At 32.8% G+C, this 17,323-nt stretch overlaps 2 protein-coding genes and 1 non-coding gene across 9 annotated transcripts; all 3 read right to left on the bottom strand.

Annotated features, from left to right (window-relative positions):
- Positions 1–372: 372 nt before the first annotated feature.
- LOC101213957 (chloroplast envelope membrane protein) lies at positions 373–10,121 on the bottom strand. Of its 5 annotated transcripts, none has more exons than XR_968653.2 (9): positions 9,217–10,121; positions 7,387–7,472; positions 6,572–6,745; positions 5,018–5,132; positions 3,622–3,719; positions 2,957–3,092; positions 1,843–1,944; positions 869–1,002; positions 373–774 (listed from the first exon to the last, which is right to left on the bottom strand). XR_968653.2 is itself a non-coding variant. In XM_011650674.2 (8 exons), exons 1-7 carry the CDS (start codon positions 9,832–9,834, stop codon positions 1,876–1,878), a joined length of 1,296 nt encoding a protein of 431 aa, XP_011648976.1. In that variant the 5' UTR covers positions 9,835–10,121; the 3' UTR covers positions 373–1,002; positions 1,843–1,875. The 5 variants fall into 5 exon arrangements, 2 of the variants coding, with proteins under 2 accessions (XP_011648976.1, XP_011648977.1); XR_004214537.1 differs by having other exon boundaries at positions 869–976; XR_004214538.1 differs by having other exon boundaries at positions 373–976; positions 3,698–3,719.
- Positions 10,122–10,265: 144 nt separating this feature from the next.
- TRNAS-GCU lies at positions 10,266–10,347 on the bottom strand. The gene has a single exon. It is a non-coding gene; the product is annotated as a tRNA-Ser (tRNA).
- A 2,183-nt stretch (positions 10,348–12,530) lies between these two features.
- LOC101214200 (prefoldin subunit 1) lies at positions 12,531–17,109 on the bottom strand. Of its 3 annotated transcripts, XM_004152801.3 has the most exons (7): positions 16,953–17,109; positions 16,808–16,861; positions 14,676–14,781; positions 14,526–14,532; positions 14,337–14,421; positions 13,255–13,330; positions 12,531–12,797 (listed from the first exon to the last, which is right to left on the bottom strand). In XM_004152801.3, exons 1-7 carry the CDS (start codon positions 16,974–16,976, stop codon positions 12,778–12,780), a joined length of 372 nt encoding a protein of 123 aa, XP_004152849.1. In that variant the 5' UTR covers positions 16,977–17,109; the 3' UTR covers positions 12,531–12,777. The 3 variants fall into 3 exon arrangements, with proteins under 3 accessions (XP_004152849.1, XP_004152848.1, XP_031736852.1); XM_004152800.3 differs by lacking the exon at positions 12,531–12,797 and having other exon boundaries at positions 12,966–13,330; XM_031880992.1 differs by lacking the exon at positions 12,531–12,797 and having other exon boundaries at positions 12,966–13,330; positions 16,965–17,049.
- Between the last annotated feature and the right edge of the window lie 214 nt (positions 17,110–17,323).

Raw genomic sequence — 17,323 nt, 5'->3', positions numbered from 1 at the left:
AATTTATCTTGTATTTTGAAGAATTACTAAATAACTAGCTACAAATATCTTGTTTCTTGCCTCTCATTCCAAAACGAAAGTTCTCTCCTTTTTCTTCATTTGAGGGTAAGTATCTAAGAGTTCCTTTAAATCTAAATAGCTTGAGGTTGCAATTCTACTGGAGTTAATTGTTGTTCCTAACGAGATGATCGTTGCAACATGCTTACAGTTTGTGCAAAACAAATAATTGTCTTTTAGACAATGCTTGTTAGAAGTGTGTCTGGCTACCTATTGATAACATCTTCAACCCATCTTAAGGTTCTTAGTTATTTCAATTCATACTAAAACAAGTAAAATACCAACAAAGAAAAGTAAAAGTGGGACAAAAGTTGGTAACCCAGTTGACAATATACCACCTACATCTTGGGGGCACTGAAAGATAATCCACTAATATTAAAAGTTAAGCAGTTTACAATATAGTATTTAAATGCAATACTCCTACTACATTGACTCACGTAGAGCTTAACTAAATGATCACCTAGGCTATCCTAAACGTGAGACTCTCTCTCAAGTATATTTAGACTCCCCTAAATGTGAGTTGTCCTCACTCTCCACGTGCTTATGCTCCCCTAAGAATGGTAATACTAGTGTCTTCACTTCAGCTTCCAACAGTGGTGTGAGACTTCCTCTCACGAAATTATTTTTTCCTTCAATTCAACAAACTTCCTTCATTGATAGATCTTAGGCTCTCCTAGGATAGAGAATTCTTTCTCGTCCATGTATCTTAGGCTCCTCCTAAGACAAAATATTTATTATCGACAACAATGGTTTAGGCTCCTAAACAAGAATAATCTTCCATATGTTGCAGACAACATATGAAGAAACTTACGGTGGAAGCTATGAAACACATTGAGCAACTAACGAGAACACAATGGCTGTAGAAAAAACAACTCTTGCTCAAAGAACAAACATGTTTGCATGAAGAACACTGCTTTTCCTGCACAATAAACAAATTTGGCAACCCTAAAAGGGTTTCATAATTTTTTTTAAATAATCTCATCCATAAAAGAAATGAATCTTCTAAGGTTAAAATCGGATGTAAAATATGAAACCAACTTCTAAAATCTTCAACACTTGTTTGACTAATAATAGGCTTATTTGTCTGGACCTGAACGTTATTATTATATACAAGGTGTGTATTAAGATGTAACAAGTTTACTAGTGCATTCAATTCTTATACATCAATTTCACCAACTAAAACAAGAGCAAAGAGAAAGAGAAAGCAAACTATTCTAAAGACCAAAATTCGAAGGATTTTAAGTAAGTTACTTAAAAGGTAGTTGTTTTAAATGACCAAAATCTTGAAAATATTTTCAATATATCAAAGTATCATTGTTTACGCATGATAAACACTATACACATTTATTAATGTCAGTGATAGACAATAATAAATGCCTATTAATGTTAATCTAATGATACCGACATTTTATCATGTAAATAAGCTTTAAAAAATAACAAATCAACCATGTAATAAGCTTAAAAGCTAAAAACTAAGAGAAGAAAAAAAAACATAGGGAGGCTTAGCTTAGGGTTTGGTGCAACGGTAACAAGATATTCCCATTTCCATATTGCAAGAAGACTCCCTCTATTTGGTGTTCATACAATTGTAAAGGAAAAATACGGGAACATAAATTGGAAAGAAAAAACGAAGTAACTTTCGAAGTTTGTAAGTCAATCTAATGTGAGATTTGATAACTTGCTTGGGATGAAGATTTTATTGCTGCCAAATAGTCCAGTATCCACATATCATGTTATAATAAAAGAGACGAGGGAAAAAACTGCATTCTTCATACAATATTATACCTTACTCAAATGACTCAGCCCAAATTTCAAAAATTAATGGCGCTTCATTTCCTGGAATAAATTCGACACTCTAGGTGATAATCTTGGCAGATATTTAAACAGCTGTTCCATGGAAAAAGCCAATAATAAATGTCCAGAAGGAAGAAAAAAGTAATGATATAAATTAAAATACATCACAATCTAAACATACTTTTCAGTTTTCATCCCAAACAAATTTAGCTGAAATTTCAACCCAATCACAATCTAAACATACTTTTCATCCCAGTAAGGAAGAAAAAGTCATGATCTTTTTCAATTCATATCACTCATCTACGGTTAATTATAACACATAAAAAGGGTTTATGATTACAGAGAGCAATGCTAGAATTTTTTTCAGATAACGCTACCCACTTTTGCTTACATTTGTGAATTTGTACAGTTTATAGCCTCAGCCAACACAAGGCCTTTTTTGTAATTAATATACTCACATTAATATCAATTTAGATTGGAGGACGTTTTTGTACTCCCCCCTTTTGGAAAAGGGGCACCTTGTCCCTTGGTTGGTTAGGCTGTCTTGGCCCATCGGTCAGTGCCTAATGAATGCGTTGGCTTGTTTTTTATAAATTAATAATAATAATAATAATAATAAAGTTTTATAATTGCAATATTTTCCTAACTTAAAGGATGGATGTAATATCCATCAAATAGAAGTTACAAATATTAAAAACTTGATAGACTTGGCTATAGTTTATCAACATTACGTCCTTCACAATCTTATGGGAAAACCGAAGAATATATCAGGCTATCTTAGTCAAATCCTTAATTAATATGGGATTAGAATTATTTTTATTAGTTTATTGGGATTAGCATTAGTTCCTTAATTTGTTAGGATTAGGATTAGTTTCTTAGATTAACTAGGATTAGGATTAAGATTAGTTTGCTTTCTCCAAAGAGAAATTGTGATTTTATTATTGGAGATTTCTTTCCTTTTACCCTTTACGCTACATCAGAACAAAGTATATATACTATTTATCCACTGAACAAGCTACGTTCATGTTGGCAATATGCTGTAACCCTAAGTGCAGTTGGAATATGGAAAACAATATAGGTAATGGAAAAATATTTTTGGTCATACCCAAAGTTTCACGCATGCATCCATCATAACCGGAACCAGGCATATAAAGATGGTTATCAAAGACTGATCAACCTCAAGGCCATAGTGTTCAACAATTATCTCTAACAGAGTCTGCCAACCGGATTCAGAATGATAACTGCCACAAAAAAGAAAAACATTTTAATAACACGTTAAAATTGAAAATATAATTTCTGTACGCCTCGAACTAAATCCATAAGCGAATTGTACAAGATATTGGGATAAATACACACAACCTATGGATAACATAATATTGATATGCTAGCTCTGAGCTTTGCATGCTATAGAATATGATCATTCATGATCACTAATTCCTACTTGTTATTTTCTACATTGAACTACCTAATATAGAATGCCTCAATTATTCTAGCTCTTCTAATTAAGGGCCTCAAATTCCTTTGCCATATTGTACAAGCATTGTCTCAGTAAAATCTATGTCTCCATAATTTAAGGAGGTCAAAAGCTGGCCAAGCCAGTAGGCTAGATCTTAAGATCACAAAATATGTCATCAGGCTCTCTCTCTATGCAGAAGTACTATAGATAAGTAATATCCATTATCATATCTGGCACAAAACGAATAGTAAGTTTAGAACCACGATCATGTATGAAAAGAATTGGTAGAACAATAGTAAAGACTGAATAGTTACCCTAAAAAAATATCTGTAATTAATATAATTAAAAATGCCTTCCCAGTATCTGATATATTACTTATTATTTTATAACCTGTAAATTTCAGCAAAGCTACCTGCAAAATCCAAGGATGAAAAAGAATTGATAAGTTGTAGAACATTTTAATCGCACAATTAACAATATAGCATAAGCAAAAAATAATAAGAAATCAATAAAAAACTATAGCTAATATTTTAGCTAAAATAGTTTGTAAACTATTCAAGACTATTCAAAACATCATAAAAGTTATGATGCTTAGACTTCCAAGATATTTTTTTCCCACAAATGCAGTTTTGTCTCACAGTCCACTCCTACTGTTAGTGAGTATCAATTTAGCAATATTATAATGGAGTTGATGCGGGTATTTGTGACATATTTTGGCAATGTTCAATAAAAAACTGGTGCTATTGAAAGAGGCTATTAAGAATAGATCCAGACCATGGAGGACTCGTTCAATAACTGAAGCAGTATTAGATCCTTACAATTTTTGCCCAAAAAGTTAGCATCAGGAAAATCTTTATGCAACACCATCAGTGGAGTTTGAAACTCACATAAGGACTTGCATGGCAACTACTAAATCCCATGACAAACATTTCCTTTTTAGCTTTGCATGTTTGGAATTGATTTTGATATTGTTAAATTCATTTTTGTAAATTCAACATGCCTATAATTATCATTCAAAATCAATTTAATGTTTGATTTTACATTTTTAAACACGGTTTCATACTATCAAAAATGATTTTGAATTATTAAAAACATGTTTTGGAGTGATTTTGAACATAACAAAATTATTTATATCCATTCAAGATCATTCCCGAGCATACCCTTAATCTTTTCATTATTAATTATGAGAACTAATAAGTGAGAAACTCCATGGATTTTAGTTATTGTCAAATGGAAAGCAAGTTTTTTTTGGTTAGATTGAGTAATGATCTCGGGAGATGCCACTATAGTTGAGGAGTAGAGGAGACCTTTTTTTGTTTGTCCAAAGAAGTGCTTGGGGTTAGAAGAAATTTTTGTAGTCAAGAAGGTCTGAACAGAGAGTCCATGCTTGCACAAAGATTTTAATCAGTGTGTAAAAAAGTTTCTATGGTGTGGATCTGCTGCAAAATCCACTCAGTAGTTAATCAAATTTTATTCATTACAACGGGTGAATCAAGGGGGGGCTTCCAAGAAGAATGAAGATAGAATGGTTACTGCAGCACTTTTTTCTGCATTTTCTTAATTTATTCTCAACTTTCGGATGGTATTTATGCATTCATTATTTTTTTATGATGATTGGAAAATAATATTATGATGATAAAGGGAAAACGGTATGGCAAAATTTCAATCACTGATAAAAGTCAGAGAGGGAAAGAGCAGGTAACAACTTACTTTACTTTGGTTGAAGTACAAAAGAATGAATAATGAGATCCCAAATACCATGTCTGACCATATGTTGGCAAATGCTTTACGATTCTCTAACCTCCACTCATCTCTCAATGTTAACCTGTTGAAGCAACAATAATTCAGCCAGAAAAAAAAATTGTAGTTTTTCATATCAAATGGAATAGCCTGCATACAGAAATCACTTACATAAACTAAAATACACAATGATGTGCATATACGGAAGGTGTATGAGTGCAGAAGAGGTGTTTTTTTAGTATGTGTGTAAACTCAACCAAAAGCCACAACAAAACAACACATACGAAAGACCATTCTATTTTATTTGCATAGGAACACTATGAGCGTAGACATGCTGATTATTTTCAAGTGCAAAAATGTAAACAAAATGGAAATCCAAAGGGAGGCATTAGATCTAGCAAGATACAAAATCTCTCTATTTTGACCACCTACACATTCCCAATAACTGCTCCATAATACAGCAAAAGAAAAGCTCTAAACAACGAAGATATACCTTGTCTCAAAACTAAAATAGCAGGTAAAAGGAAACCTCATTCATCATTTTTTAATGGAATACCTGACTGTCGTTGAGAAAATAAAGAATGAATATAGGAGCTTACAAAAAGAAAGCCCACAAAAGGGAGCCACTACAAGAAGGGACTCCAATCAAGTAAAATTAACGAGTAATTAAAAAAAAAGTCCGAACTCTAAGGCCTAGAGAGACAAAGATCAAACAAAGACATCAAAATCATTACTAGAGCTCTCGCTCCCCTTGAAAATTCTATTGAATAGCACACACCCCAGCCTATGACAAAATCAACCCTTTCTCTAGAAAGGGTGAATCGAAGAATAACTCCTTAAATGACTCCTTGAAGCCTGGGAACTAATAAGGCAGAAAATCAAAACCTCAAAGAAACCACACCAAAAATAGCCCAAGCGAAATCACAACTCCAGAGGATATAACCAACATCCACAGCTACCTTAAAATACAACAATGAGGCCTAACCTGTGTTGGTGTTGGACACGTGTCTGACATGGACACTCCATTCAAAATGAAGTGTTTGTGCTTCATAGCTGGGTAGTTACTTTAGGAAGCCACTATTTTTCAGCAAGTTCTCTTTTATTTTTTACCATAAGTGTTTTAATTGCCTTCATCCTAGAAAAGCATGTTTTCTATGGAGTAAAAGGCTGATTTGTAGGCTTTAAATAGGAGTTCCTAGGTTGTAATTAGATATTATTCAAACAAAGATTCATTCAAGATTTCTCCAAGATTTTGTTTTACTCTAAGATGTTCCAAGGCGAGGGTTATGACCAATGAGAAGACCAAGGAACCGCATAAATCATTAAACAGCAAACAAATCTTAGGCTGTCTAGTCTAATGCATGTTTTGCAATGAATTAGTCTCTCAGACGTGCCACAATCATAATGAAAATATAAAAGGACTAGGATGTTTAACTTCTCTCTAGAATCAATATTCAGTATTTCCTTCTCATGAACAAACTTTAGTTTCTCCTCCAAAGAAAAAAATTATGATGCAAAACTTACGCTCTATGCCGTAATTCCCACCATAACTCTTCATCGGAAAGGGGAGGAGACTTTCCAATTTCCATCTCAAGTTTGAATCTTTCTTTCTCAATTTTCAGTTCCTCAACCATCTCGAGCTTCTGGTTTCTTCTCACATCAAGCATCTCAGCTGCCAGTGGCACTTTCTTGACATACCTGTTAATGTAGTAACATTACAGAAGTTGACAGAGATAATTTAGAGATTCAGAACTGTTACCAAAGGGAATCTTTAAAAATGATTTCAACGTAAACTTAAGAACCTACAGATAGAGATTTTTATGAGATTAATTATCAAAGAACCATTGAAGAATCTAAAATACCAAATTTCATGCTTTGAGCATGACTAGTCTTTTTCTTTTCTTTCATTGTAGTCCAATTATTTAAATTTTAGATTTCCCATCTACATAACAATGGAAATATATCATAAGTAAAAAATAGAGAAATTGGAAAAAAAAATATACCTTTCAATTTCAATTATAGCAATGAATAATAGCAGCTCCAAATGAAGCACAATTCTTTTTTTTCCCCAAAAAAGAAACAAATTTTGATTCAAAACTGCTCTTTTATATGCATATATACATATGAAAGGATTCAGAAGAATATTTGGAAAAGTAAAGAGCATGGGGTATGGTGGTCAAGCTCATCAGTCAGCAAGTGTATTGTTTGCCTATGGCCACATGCTAGATACATCATTTTTCATCGTATAATGAAGTGAAGTAAAAGTTTTATGCATCATTTGATAACATCTATTATTTTTAGGCAGGACATGTCATAATGTAAAACTACTCATCTATTACCTATCAAGAAAGGGCATGAGAACATAATCATGAACCACGAAATCCAATGCCCAAGGTATAATTATTAAAACTGTGAGAAATTTTGCCTGCAAAGATGAAAATGAAAAGAGCTCAGAATAGGAGTGGTTTCATTCTGAAAACAATGTGAAAACCAATAATTTCAAAGATCAAGGCAGTTCCCTGTTCAGTTGTATATTTGAAAGGGATCCAATCAGCTTAAATGTATAATCACTGCTCCGTGAGAGACCAATGTTCTCAAAAAGTTTTGAACATATTGTAATAGAAGATTTGAACACACTGTAAAAGAGCAAAACATGCATCCTATTTATATCTAGCAGAAAACTGATGCATTCTTAACAAATATGCCAGCCTTCCTAGAATTCTTATGTCTAAGAAAGTATATACAGAGACTGAAAGAAAAATGAGAGGGTTTGTTTTATTTTATTTTTACTTTATTTTATCCTTTTATTTTAAAAATGTTAAATGCAATCCTTTTATTTTAAAAATGTTAAATGCAAAGGATTTGCAGGCCAGTATGATGTGTGGAGGTGATCTAGTGGCTGGTTTTGTAGATCGGCAGGTGGTCTTTCTCAAGAGTAGGATGGTGTCAAAAACAAGCACCCAAATAGTGTTCTAAAATCCAACCTGACCACCTGATTTTGTCTCGGCCAAAACGCACACCAAACTGTTTATCTTGTCCCCATCTCCCAATCAAACAGTCCCCTTCTCAGCCCATGATCCCAAATTTATTATTGAGGCATCTAAAAGCCAGCTATAGAAGCATCATTTCCGAGTGAAATGGAATACAGACCAGAAAAGCACTAGTCAAGAGGCTTTTTCCCATGAAATTATCTACAACAAAAATTGGGACAGAGCTTACATAAACTTTTCTCACAGAGATTTTGGGTTTATTGAGTTTCATTTGTCTAACCCCATCTCCGGACCTTAGGTAAATTCTTACCTGAGAAATGAGAATCACGAGGCAAGGTAACTAGGTGATAGACATAGATCACACCACACGAGGGAATGTGAATCAGCACTATAAAAGTCTGTATCTTCCAACCTCATAATGCAAGTCCATTTAAACCCTTGATTTTTTTTTCTTTTACATCCAGTAAAACCTGACTAAGAAATAGAAGTAGACCCCTTCTGCTGATATGGCCCAATTTAAGAAATTGTTGACAATCTCTATTCCATAAACACAAATACTTCTTCAGCTATCAACAAGCCTAATAAAGAAATTGTCTTTACTACCTAAATATTGAAGACATTGGGCAAATGAAATGCCACCTAAGATGGTGCCAGAGGAATCTATACAGTAGCAAGGTCAAGATCAAGGAAAAAAAAGTTATGCAAATACAATAAAGAATCAGCTTACATAAATTATTTCTCACGAACCGGTAGAGGTAATTACCTAAGATGGCAAAATAAATGAACTTTCCCCAGAAATGAAAGGGAAAGGTGAGACTCTTTCAGTGTGAAGGAACTATGGGAGTGAGCAAGGGTTTTAGTAGGGGTTTTAGGGTGTACGGAAGGGTGTGAAGAAATTGAGTGGGAGCAAAGAAAGGATAGCTCAGCTCTGGGATTTCTTATTTGCTTAATGTAATTGAGGAACTTGCTTTGATTTTTCCGTGAAGCACATCTATATGATTGTGTGTGTATGTATGTATGTATGTATATATAAGAACAGGGCAGCCTCGGCCTGTATTTTGCACAAGTTACTAGAATAAAATCTCAATAGAGTAGTAAACTAAGTTGGTCGTGAATGATATTAATACTAGTAAGAACCTGTCCATTTAAGGTTATACAACATTAAATACACGAGCTTACCGAATTTAAAGAGGCATACTGGAATACACGATCTTCATAGAGCATGTCATCCTCTTCCTTCCCAAGAACCAAATCTCTAACAGACTCAACAAATCCCTTCTCAGGAACTAAATCACTAGCATCAGACGATTCTTCATTCAATTCCCCAAGACCATTATCCCAATCTTGACTCCACGAAGTTCGAGCATGGTTTGTGTCCTCATAAAGCCAATCAGTCCACCTCTGCCCTTGTTCATTCCTCACATCTTCCTGTGCTTCCTTCAACTCTATAATAGCTTCAGCTCTCTTCTTCCAGGCCTCAAATTTTTTATCATCAGACAAATCTTCATCACTCGCAATACTCTCCAACTCATCCTCCAACATTCCATCATCCTTCAAACCCAGCCAATTTCCATCATCGTCAAAGAAAAACCTCTGCCACCAACTCCTTTTCCTCGAATACCCGTTTTTCTTAGCATTAAGAACATGCCGATAAAACCCTTTTCCCTTACGACCGAAAGCAGAAAATTCATGAAATGAATTGCAGGAAGGAAAATTAGAAAGAGAAGAAGATAGCTTGGTGCAGTCATGAAAGATAAAGTGGTGGGGTAATAGCATTGAAGTGCTCATCAAGAACATGAGGATAAACCCACATTTTGGGGGTTTACAAAACAGAAAAATAATGCAGGGTAATTCAGAAGAAATGAGAGAAATGAAAGAAAGAATTGTTGTATTGTATATAGATGATGTTATTGAACATGGAGAAGACAAGGGAAAGAACTGAATGAGATCAAAATTCAAGAAGGAATTGAAGTGGGCATTGCTGAGAGAGAAAGGAAGAAATGGAAAGTTCTTCCCTCTCGTGAATGAGGTTGGAGAGTTGGAGTGAAAGCTGTGGAGAATGGTGAGTGTGAGAATCAGATGGTGAGGATAACGGTAGTGTACACGTAGCTACACATAATTCCACAATTACGTAATTAACCACTCTCCCGGATACCATAAAAAACAAATAACACTCTATTTTATTTACCCTTAAATAAACACTTCCTTTACTAAAAATTATTCCAAAACGTCGCCTGAGAGATTCGAACTCTCGCGGGGAAACCCCATGTACTTAGCAGGCACACGCCTTAACCACTCGGCCAAAGCGACTCATTTGATTAACCATTCAAATTATTAATTACTTAACAAAATCACTTTGTTCCCAACTTAAATTCCAAAGATAGAAATGTAACTTTTTCTATCATAAAATTCTTTTTTGTTAAATACAAATACCTTTGTTCTTTCTGAAAATTTTCAATACTAAGATTGATACTTCAACAATATATATCAAAACTATCCCCAAAGTGAAAATTCATTAGAATCTGAGGATGAAAAAATTGATGTGATAGTAGTTAAGATGTCTTCTCTTTTTTCTTTTTTGGATTAAGCTTGAAATTAAGAACATTCTAACTATTTTTCTACCACTATAAGTTTGAATGTTTACAAAATCTGTTTTTTCTTTTCCAACAAATGGCAATCAATATGATAAGTCCAATGTTTTTTTGTTATTATTTAATTTGTTTGTTCATACCTTTCTAACGACTATTTCTATATTAAATGAAAGTTAAATTACAAGTTTAGATCCAAAAACTTTCACCTTCCTGTCTTTTTTATCCATAAACTTTAAAATGGATAGGATAGATTCTTACCCCTTCAATTTTATGTTCAACAAATTCATAAACTTTGAAAAATGAGTATAGTAATAGATTCTTCAACTTTCAAATTTGTGTCTACTAAGATTCCGAATTTTATGTCGAATATGTTATTGAACTATTTAACATCTTATAAAAAAAAATCATTGACCTATTACAACAAATGAAGTTTTAGTCTTTGTTAGACGTAGGATTTTGAGCGCATATAGCTTAAATAAATATGTTAATTTACACAATTGTCTATAATTTCCTACTTTTACATAAATAACCTAACAGAGTATTATTTTACACAAAAGTTTGTTCGAGTGTGCTCCCTTGTACTATTCAATTATATACGCACATGTGCCTAAAGACATATGTAAAGAAAGTTTATCGTGATTATGATATTCCTAAAACAATATTCTTTTCACAACTTACGGAAATAAGAAAACTTTCTCTAAAAGTTTGAAAATTGTTCTCTTAAAACAAGAATCGAGAAGAAGTCTTATATAACACAATATATCTTATATATATTTGAATTTTCTAGAAATAAAATAATTTGTTGAACAACATAATTTGTACACTTTACTAACTTATATACTAAGCAATATATGTGGTGTATATTTAATTGAAATATCATGTGTTAAATGAATATCATCCAAAATTAATAAATAAGAAAGCAGAGTCAAAATTCGAAAATGATGTTAATAAAAAAATAATTAAATATCTTGAAAGGTTTGAAATAAAATTGAAAATGTTTAATTGATCTAGAATTAAAACTAAAAACTCCTAATGAAATAATTAGAAATATATGTGACCTTTGTGATACATATGGTATACAAAAGGTTCTATAGTTCATTGATTGATTGATTAATTAATTTCTAAATGTTTGAACATATATATAATTTGTTAGATACAAAATTAAAATTTTAAGACCTATTACACAATTGAAACTTAAAAAATCTACTACATATGACCAAATAGAAACAAATTTTAAATCTCATGAAGTAATCTTATAATTTAACCTAAAATTGAGTAATTGTTTTACTACTTTTTCATTCACTTCATACCCTATATTTCTAGAGTTGGAATTAGTTAAAACTCAAAAACTATTAACAAAAAATAATGGCTTTCATGAGTATGGTTTTTCTTCCTCTTTTATTTCTTGATTTTTGTTGATTTAAAATGGACCCTAAAAAATAATTACCAAGTCTAACTTAATTCAATCATTAAAGCTTTAAGTCTTAATTGATATTATTGCTCGCTTATCAGACGGATAACATTGCAAAATGGGTTTTAAGATTTTCTAATATACCCATTTTACAATTTTATCATTTTTTTTTTATTTTACCTATATATATTAATCTTCATTTACATTATATATTTAAAATAAAGAGTCAACCATGTATATCATTTTGTTTTATTATATTGTAATTCTTATTATTTTTATAAAAATATTGAAGTATAATATATTATTTTGTTGAGAAAAATAATATATAAAAAAATTATTTTAAATTGACAATAACAAATAACATTACATAAGTTCAAATTATATCAAATTGATTGTAAATTAAAAAAATAGTAGTAATAGAAATCCTACAAATGTATTGTAAATTTAAGACATTCTCAAATAGAAATCATACAAAACAAACACAAACCCAGTAACCAAAATATTTTCAGATATCTACAAAAATATTTCTTCAAACAAACATGTTACATGATAATCTAACGATATCAAACATTTATAACATTTATGATTCTGGTTATTTACATTACTGAAAAATAAACACTACTAAAAAGTTTATTACAATTGCACCCATAAATTTTTATTTTGATCGACTACTCTAAGTGTTTGCAATCAAGTTTCAACCAACAAGGCTACTTGCATCTTAACCTTCAAACTTCTATGTTAAATTGCAAATTTGATACCTAGGGAGAAAATTAGAAATTAGTTTTTATACTTAAGAAAAAGTACTTATAATTTAGTCTCATAAATAGTTTCAAAGGTTTGATAAAATTTCCATAAATAATACCTATTGAAGGGACTATTTAGAAAGCTATAGACTAAAATCTAACTTTCACTAGATCACATTGACATTTGTAATTTAACCAAAACTAAAAACCACAAAAACAGCACAAAGACAGAGTTCGGCACTTAGGAGTATGAAATGCATATGAAACAAAGTTTTGGGCATCAGAAATTATAGAAGCTAACCAGGTGGAATCAAAACTCACAACACTAAACCAGCGAAATAATTTCTTACCCAAGAATGTGAACATTAAAAATTAAAAATTAAAAAGTTGAGTTAATGTCAAATCATCCAAGAGGGGGGAAGACCCTGCCTGCCCTATGCTACAGACATAGACATAATCTGGCGAGCTATACCTGGATCTTGTTGCAACAGCTCCCTCAAGTTGTTCTCCACCTCAGCCATCTGCTTCTCTAAATACTCCTTTGAGCTCTGCATATGTTCAACAAAACCATCTTTCATGACGTTTGTCCAAGATAAAACAAGAATATCATTATATATACATATAAGAATACCTCTAAGAAAGTTCAAAGGGAAACATTGAAAGTACACTGCATTCCAAATCTCAAGGACACTTCCACCAGTTATAATGTTACTTACACAAGTAATTTGAGATAAAAGGGAAAGAAGGGGTAAAAACAGAGGAATAAGTTTGTGTTAAGACTCCCTTAACCTGAGCATGGCTAAAACAGAGACAATACTCTGCTTAATATATATTGCAATAATATCACCAGTTCAAAAAGCCAAAATAGAATCTAAAAAAGAACACAAATGGAAGGCAAGAACAAACAAATAAAGAAATAATCAGCTCCTTCCGAAGACTGGAATCCTCTGTCCTTAAAGCTCACAGCAGCTTTTTACCAAATAAAACCTAAAAATATTGATCCCCAAAACATTCTTTATTTATATTGCCAACCAGGTGGAACCCTCAGGTATTTCCATCCTCTCCATTGGCCTCACCTGAACTCATATCATCGGGTGCATTTCCCTTCTTGGCCCTCCTTTTATATGTATGAGGAATTGGAGATTTAACAGTTTGCTTAGTAAAATGCCAAGAATAAAAATAATATCGCTGGCATCCAACATTCAAACTCTTCAGCAAACTTTATTTGGAGGGCTAGAGTTTGAAATTCATTCACACAAAAAAGAGTGGAAAAATGTCAAATTGACTCAATCGAGATAAATGTGTGGAAATCCCAAGAAATGATAGAAGAAAATAGCCTATGTGCATGTGTGGATAAATTTAAACGTATGTACTGAAGTCAGAATTAGTGAAGGCAAGAAAATATACAACTAGGAAGGGCAAGAACATGTTATTTAGTGAAGTCAAATGCAACTAAATCTTAAAAAAGAGACAACGTCAATGACATGTATACACAATTGGGAATAAAAAAGTAGATGTCCCGTCTCTGCAGAGGAAACTAATTTTAATATGTACCTGGAGCGAGGCAATTGCCGTTTCACTATCCTTGAACTTTTGCTCCTGCTCATTCATTAGAACTGACTTTGACTCTAAAACAAACCTGGTCAGGACGAAGCAACACAAAGTAAGAGGATTTCATCTGTACAGTATGGGAAATGAAAGATCTAAACTTTAAGTCGATCACTTAATTGCAACATAACTCACGTTCTCCCTGCACCACAAAAAATGATGAAAGGAAATCAGTGATAAGTAAAGTGAATCTAACAAGGTTTTACTACTACACGTTCTGCCAGAATCATGATTTAGACTAAGGATGAACAAGCTTCCGGTTAAAAATAAAGCTTTGATAAGTACCTATAGATTTGTATGTATTAGTGTCTTCAGCCAACTGTTTAAGTTCCTCCAAGGTCAAAAAAGCGCGCTTCTTCTCTCCCTCCTTGTTTCGTATCTGGGTTTGCAACTGTAAAGAAAGGAAAAGACCAGTTTTAACTCATAAAGTAAAAAATTTCTCTGTTCAGATAAAGTGACGTAGAAGACTGACAAAGAACTAATTTGTAATGCACAAAAGACAGAAACTGCATCAGTGCATCTGGAACTTAATCTTGAGCGTTTAAGACTTGCCTTAGACACTATGCCATGTTATGTTCCTGAAATTCCGATATAAACTGTGACATCAAATTACTATTTATAATTTTCTTTTAATAATTTGAATGTAATTTTATTATTTTCCAATAAGTAGGGTATTGTCATTTTGCTATGATCTATGATCTATGATGCATTTTAATGGAAGACTGTTTAAGTCATTTTGAGAAGATCACGATCATATCAATTGAGTTTTAGCTTTGGTGCTTTTTCTTTCAAGTTCAACCAAGATAGCTTTTTGAATTTTGCAATTTAAGTGTTGAGTTGCATGCCAAGAACATTTAAGCATGATTGGTTATCCTATCTTGTTGTTTGAGTAGTGAGCAGGATTGATCATCCTATCTTGTGGAGTGCTTGAACCCCAGATTAAGGACCTTGTTCTGTCTCGTGAACTTGCTTCACAAGGCAATTCATGTCTAACTCGATCCTTAAGGTTAAAAACGGATCAATTGAGGGTCTTGGTGTTTGAGAATTGAGAGTTAACATACCCAAAAAGGGTTTTTGTTTCCAATTCACAAGGGATATGGATTTCATATGGTGAAAAGGTAGAACTTATAGTCTACATTTGAGAAATATGCTTCTCATGAGAAGTGGAAAAGCATGCACTACCTTCGCAGAAAGATATCAAAAGCTTCTAACGAGTCCATAAATTGCAAAATTTGAAACAAGAGAGCAAAAGTGTAGAAAATTGCAAATTATGAGCATGAGGAAGCTACCACGGACCGATTCTACAAAGAACTTGATGAGAAGATTGTCGAGATGTTTGCTAATTGAAAAAAAAAATCACCTTGTGAGGATTTGTGGTGCCATCAAGATAGAAAGGTATGGAGATCTTCAAGGTACACTAAATCTAAGTCTAGTTTCAATGCCAACTATTACTAGAAATTCTTACTTAACCTACCATACATTGTTAAGGTAGAAAGTAGTTAAAAGAAGCGCATGTTGCACCTATGCATGAGAGTCATGTTTAACCTAGAAAGTCATTAGATAGCAAGGAATTACATGATTGTAATCTTACCAATACTTTGAACCACTTATTAATGGAGAAAGATGTGTTAGTAGTAGTGGGGTTGAGAGAGTAGATGATAGTGAACTTGAAACTAGAATGCTTTGTGATGACATTGCTATAGAAATGGAGGTCATAGCAAGTAAAATTGTTCATCATGAATAAAGAAGTTATAAAAAAAAAGCCCCTAGATTGAAACAGTTCCTCAAAAAGAGGACCTAAAGAAGTCAGAGTAATAATCTTCATCTTCATCTTTATCTTCCAAACTCTTTTAGTCTCATTAACTACCAAAACCATCTCCGCGACTTCCATGTGCTCATTTTTTCTTTTCCCTACTCATCCTACTGTTTTGGATCTAGTTAATCAAAAGAACATTCACACTAAACAAAGAAAAGAAAACATGAGCATATGGAAGTCGCGATAATGGTTTTAGTAATTCATGCATAGAGGGAAAATTGAGGGAAAAAGTGAATGATTTGAAAAATTCCTTAGAAGAGTCTTTTTTACAATTAAGAGACCCAAAAAGCATAACCCAAATGATGATATTAACTCTCCTTGGACAGCTATACAGGAAAGAAATGCGATAGATTTTTCAAATGATTTTTATTTTCTAGAATGCTTTTATGAACTTTTGTAATTGTACCACTTACAATATTAACCTAGATTCGAAGGTGTCCTTACTAAATACTGAGAAAAAGAATAAGCATTCCAATCATCAGCACCAAAGCTGGAAGTAAGACGAATCCAGACAAGAATTACAAAAACCTTTCACTCCTATAGGCGCAAAAGATCAAACTAAAAAAATCCCAGTAAGTCCAATAAACGAAAGGGAATTTACCTGCTTCAGCTTTCCAGTAATTTCAATCATGCGACCTTGAATTTCCAAGAAAGTCTGATTGGAGAAAAGAAAACCAAAGGCTAATGCATCGGAAACATATGAGTTGTGAGAGGAAAAGCAAGATTAAAATAGTAAAAGTACTCACAGCTCTGTTCACCTCGTCCGCCATTTCGGAGATCGGAGCTCGCGTAAACGATGGTTATTACCAATACGATTTGGTGCGCGGTCTAAGGTCTGATGTAACTGCGATGGATCCGGTCGGTTTTCTTTTCCTTTTTCTTTTTTGGAAAAATATCACTTTCTGGGTTAGTCTTGCGTTTAGTTTTTACTTAATTATGAGATTTTAATAATATTTCATTTTAGTCCTTAATATGATACGAACCGTTCATAGGTTAACGTAAGATTGACTAGGATGATGACTGGACTGATGAGATGGCAATTTTAAAATTGTTAGGGTAATAATCCATTTTAAAACTCAATAAAGAAATTGAAGGGACTTGAACACTGCAAAGGAAG

The sequence above is a fragment of the Cucumis sativus genome, chromosome 2, assembly GCF_000004075.3.
Source record: "Cucumis sativus cultivar 9930 chromosome 2, Cucumber_9930_V3, whole genome shotgun sequence".
NCBI classification, from domain to species: domain Eukaryota; kingdom Viridiplantae; phylum Streptophyta; class Magnoliopsida; order Cucurbitales; family Cucurbitaceae; genus Cucumis; species Cucumis sativus.
Note: the sequence above shows the minus strand (reverse complement) of the source record. Positions and strands in the feature narration are given on the sequence as shown.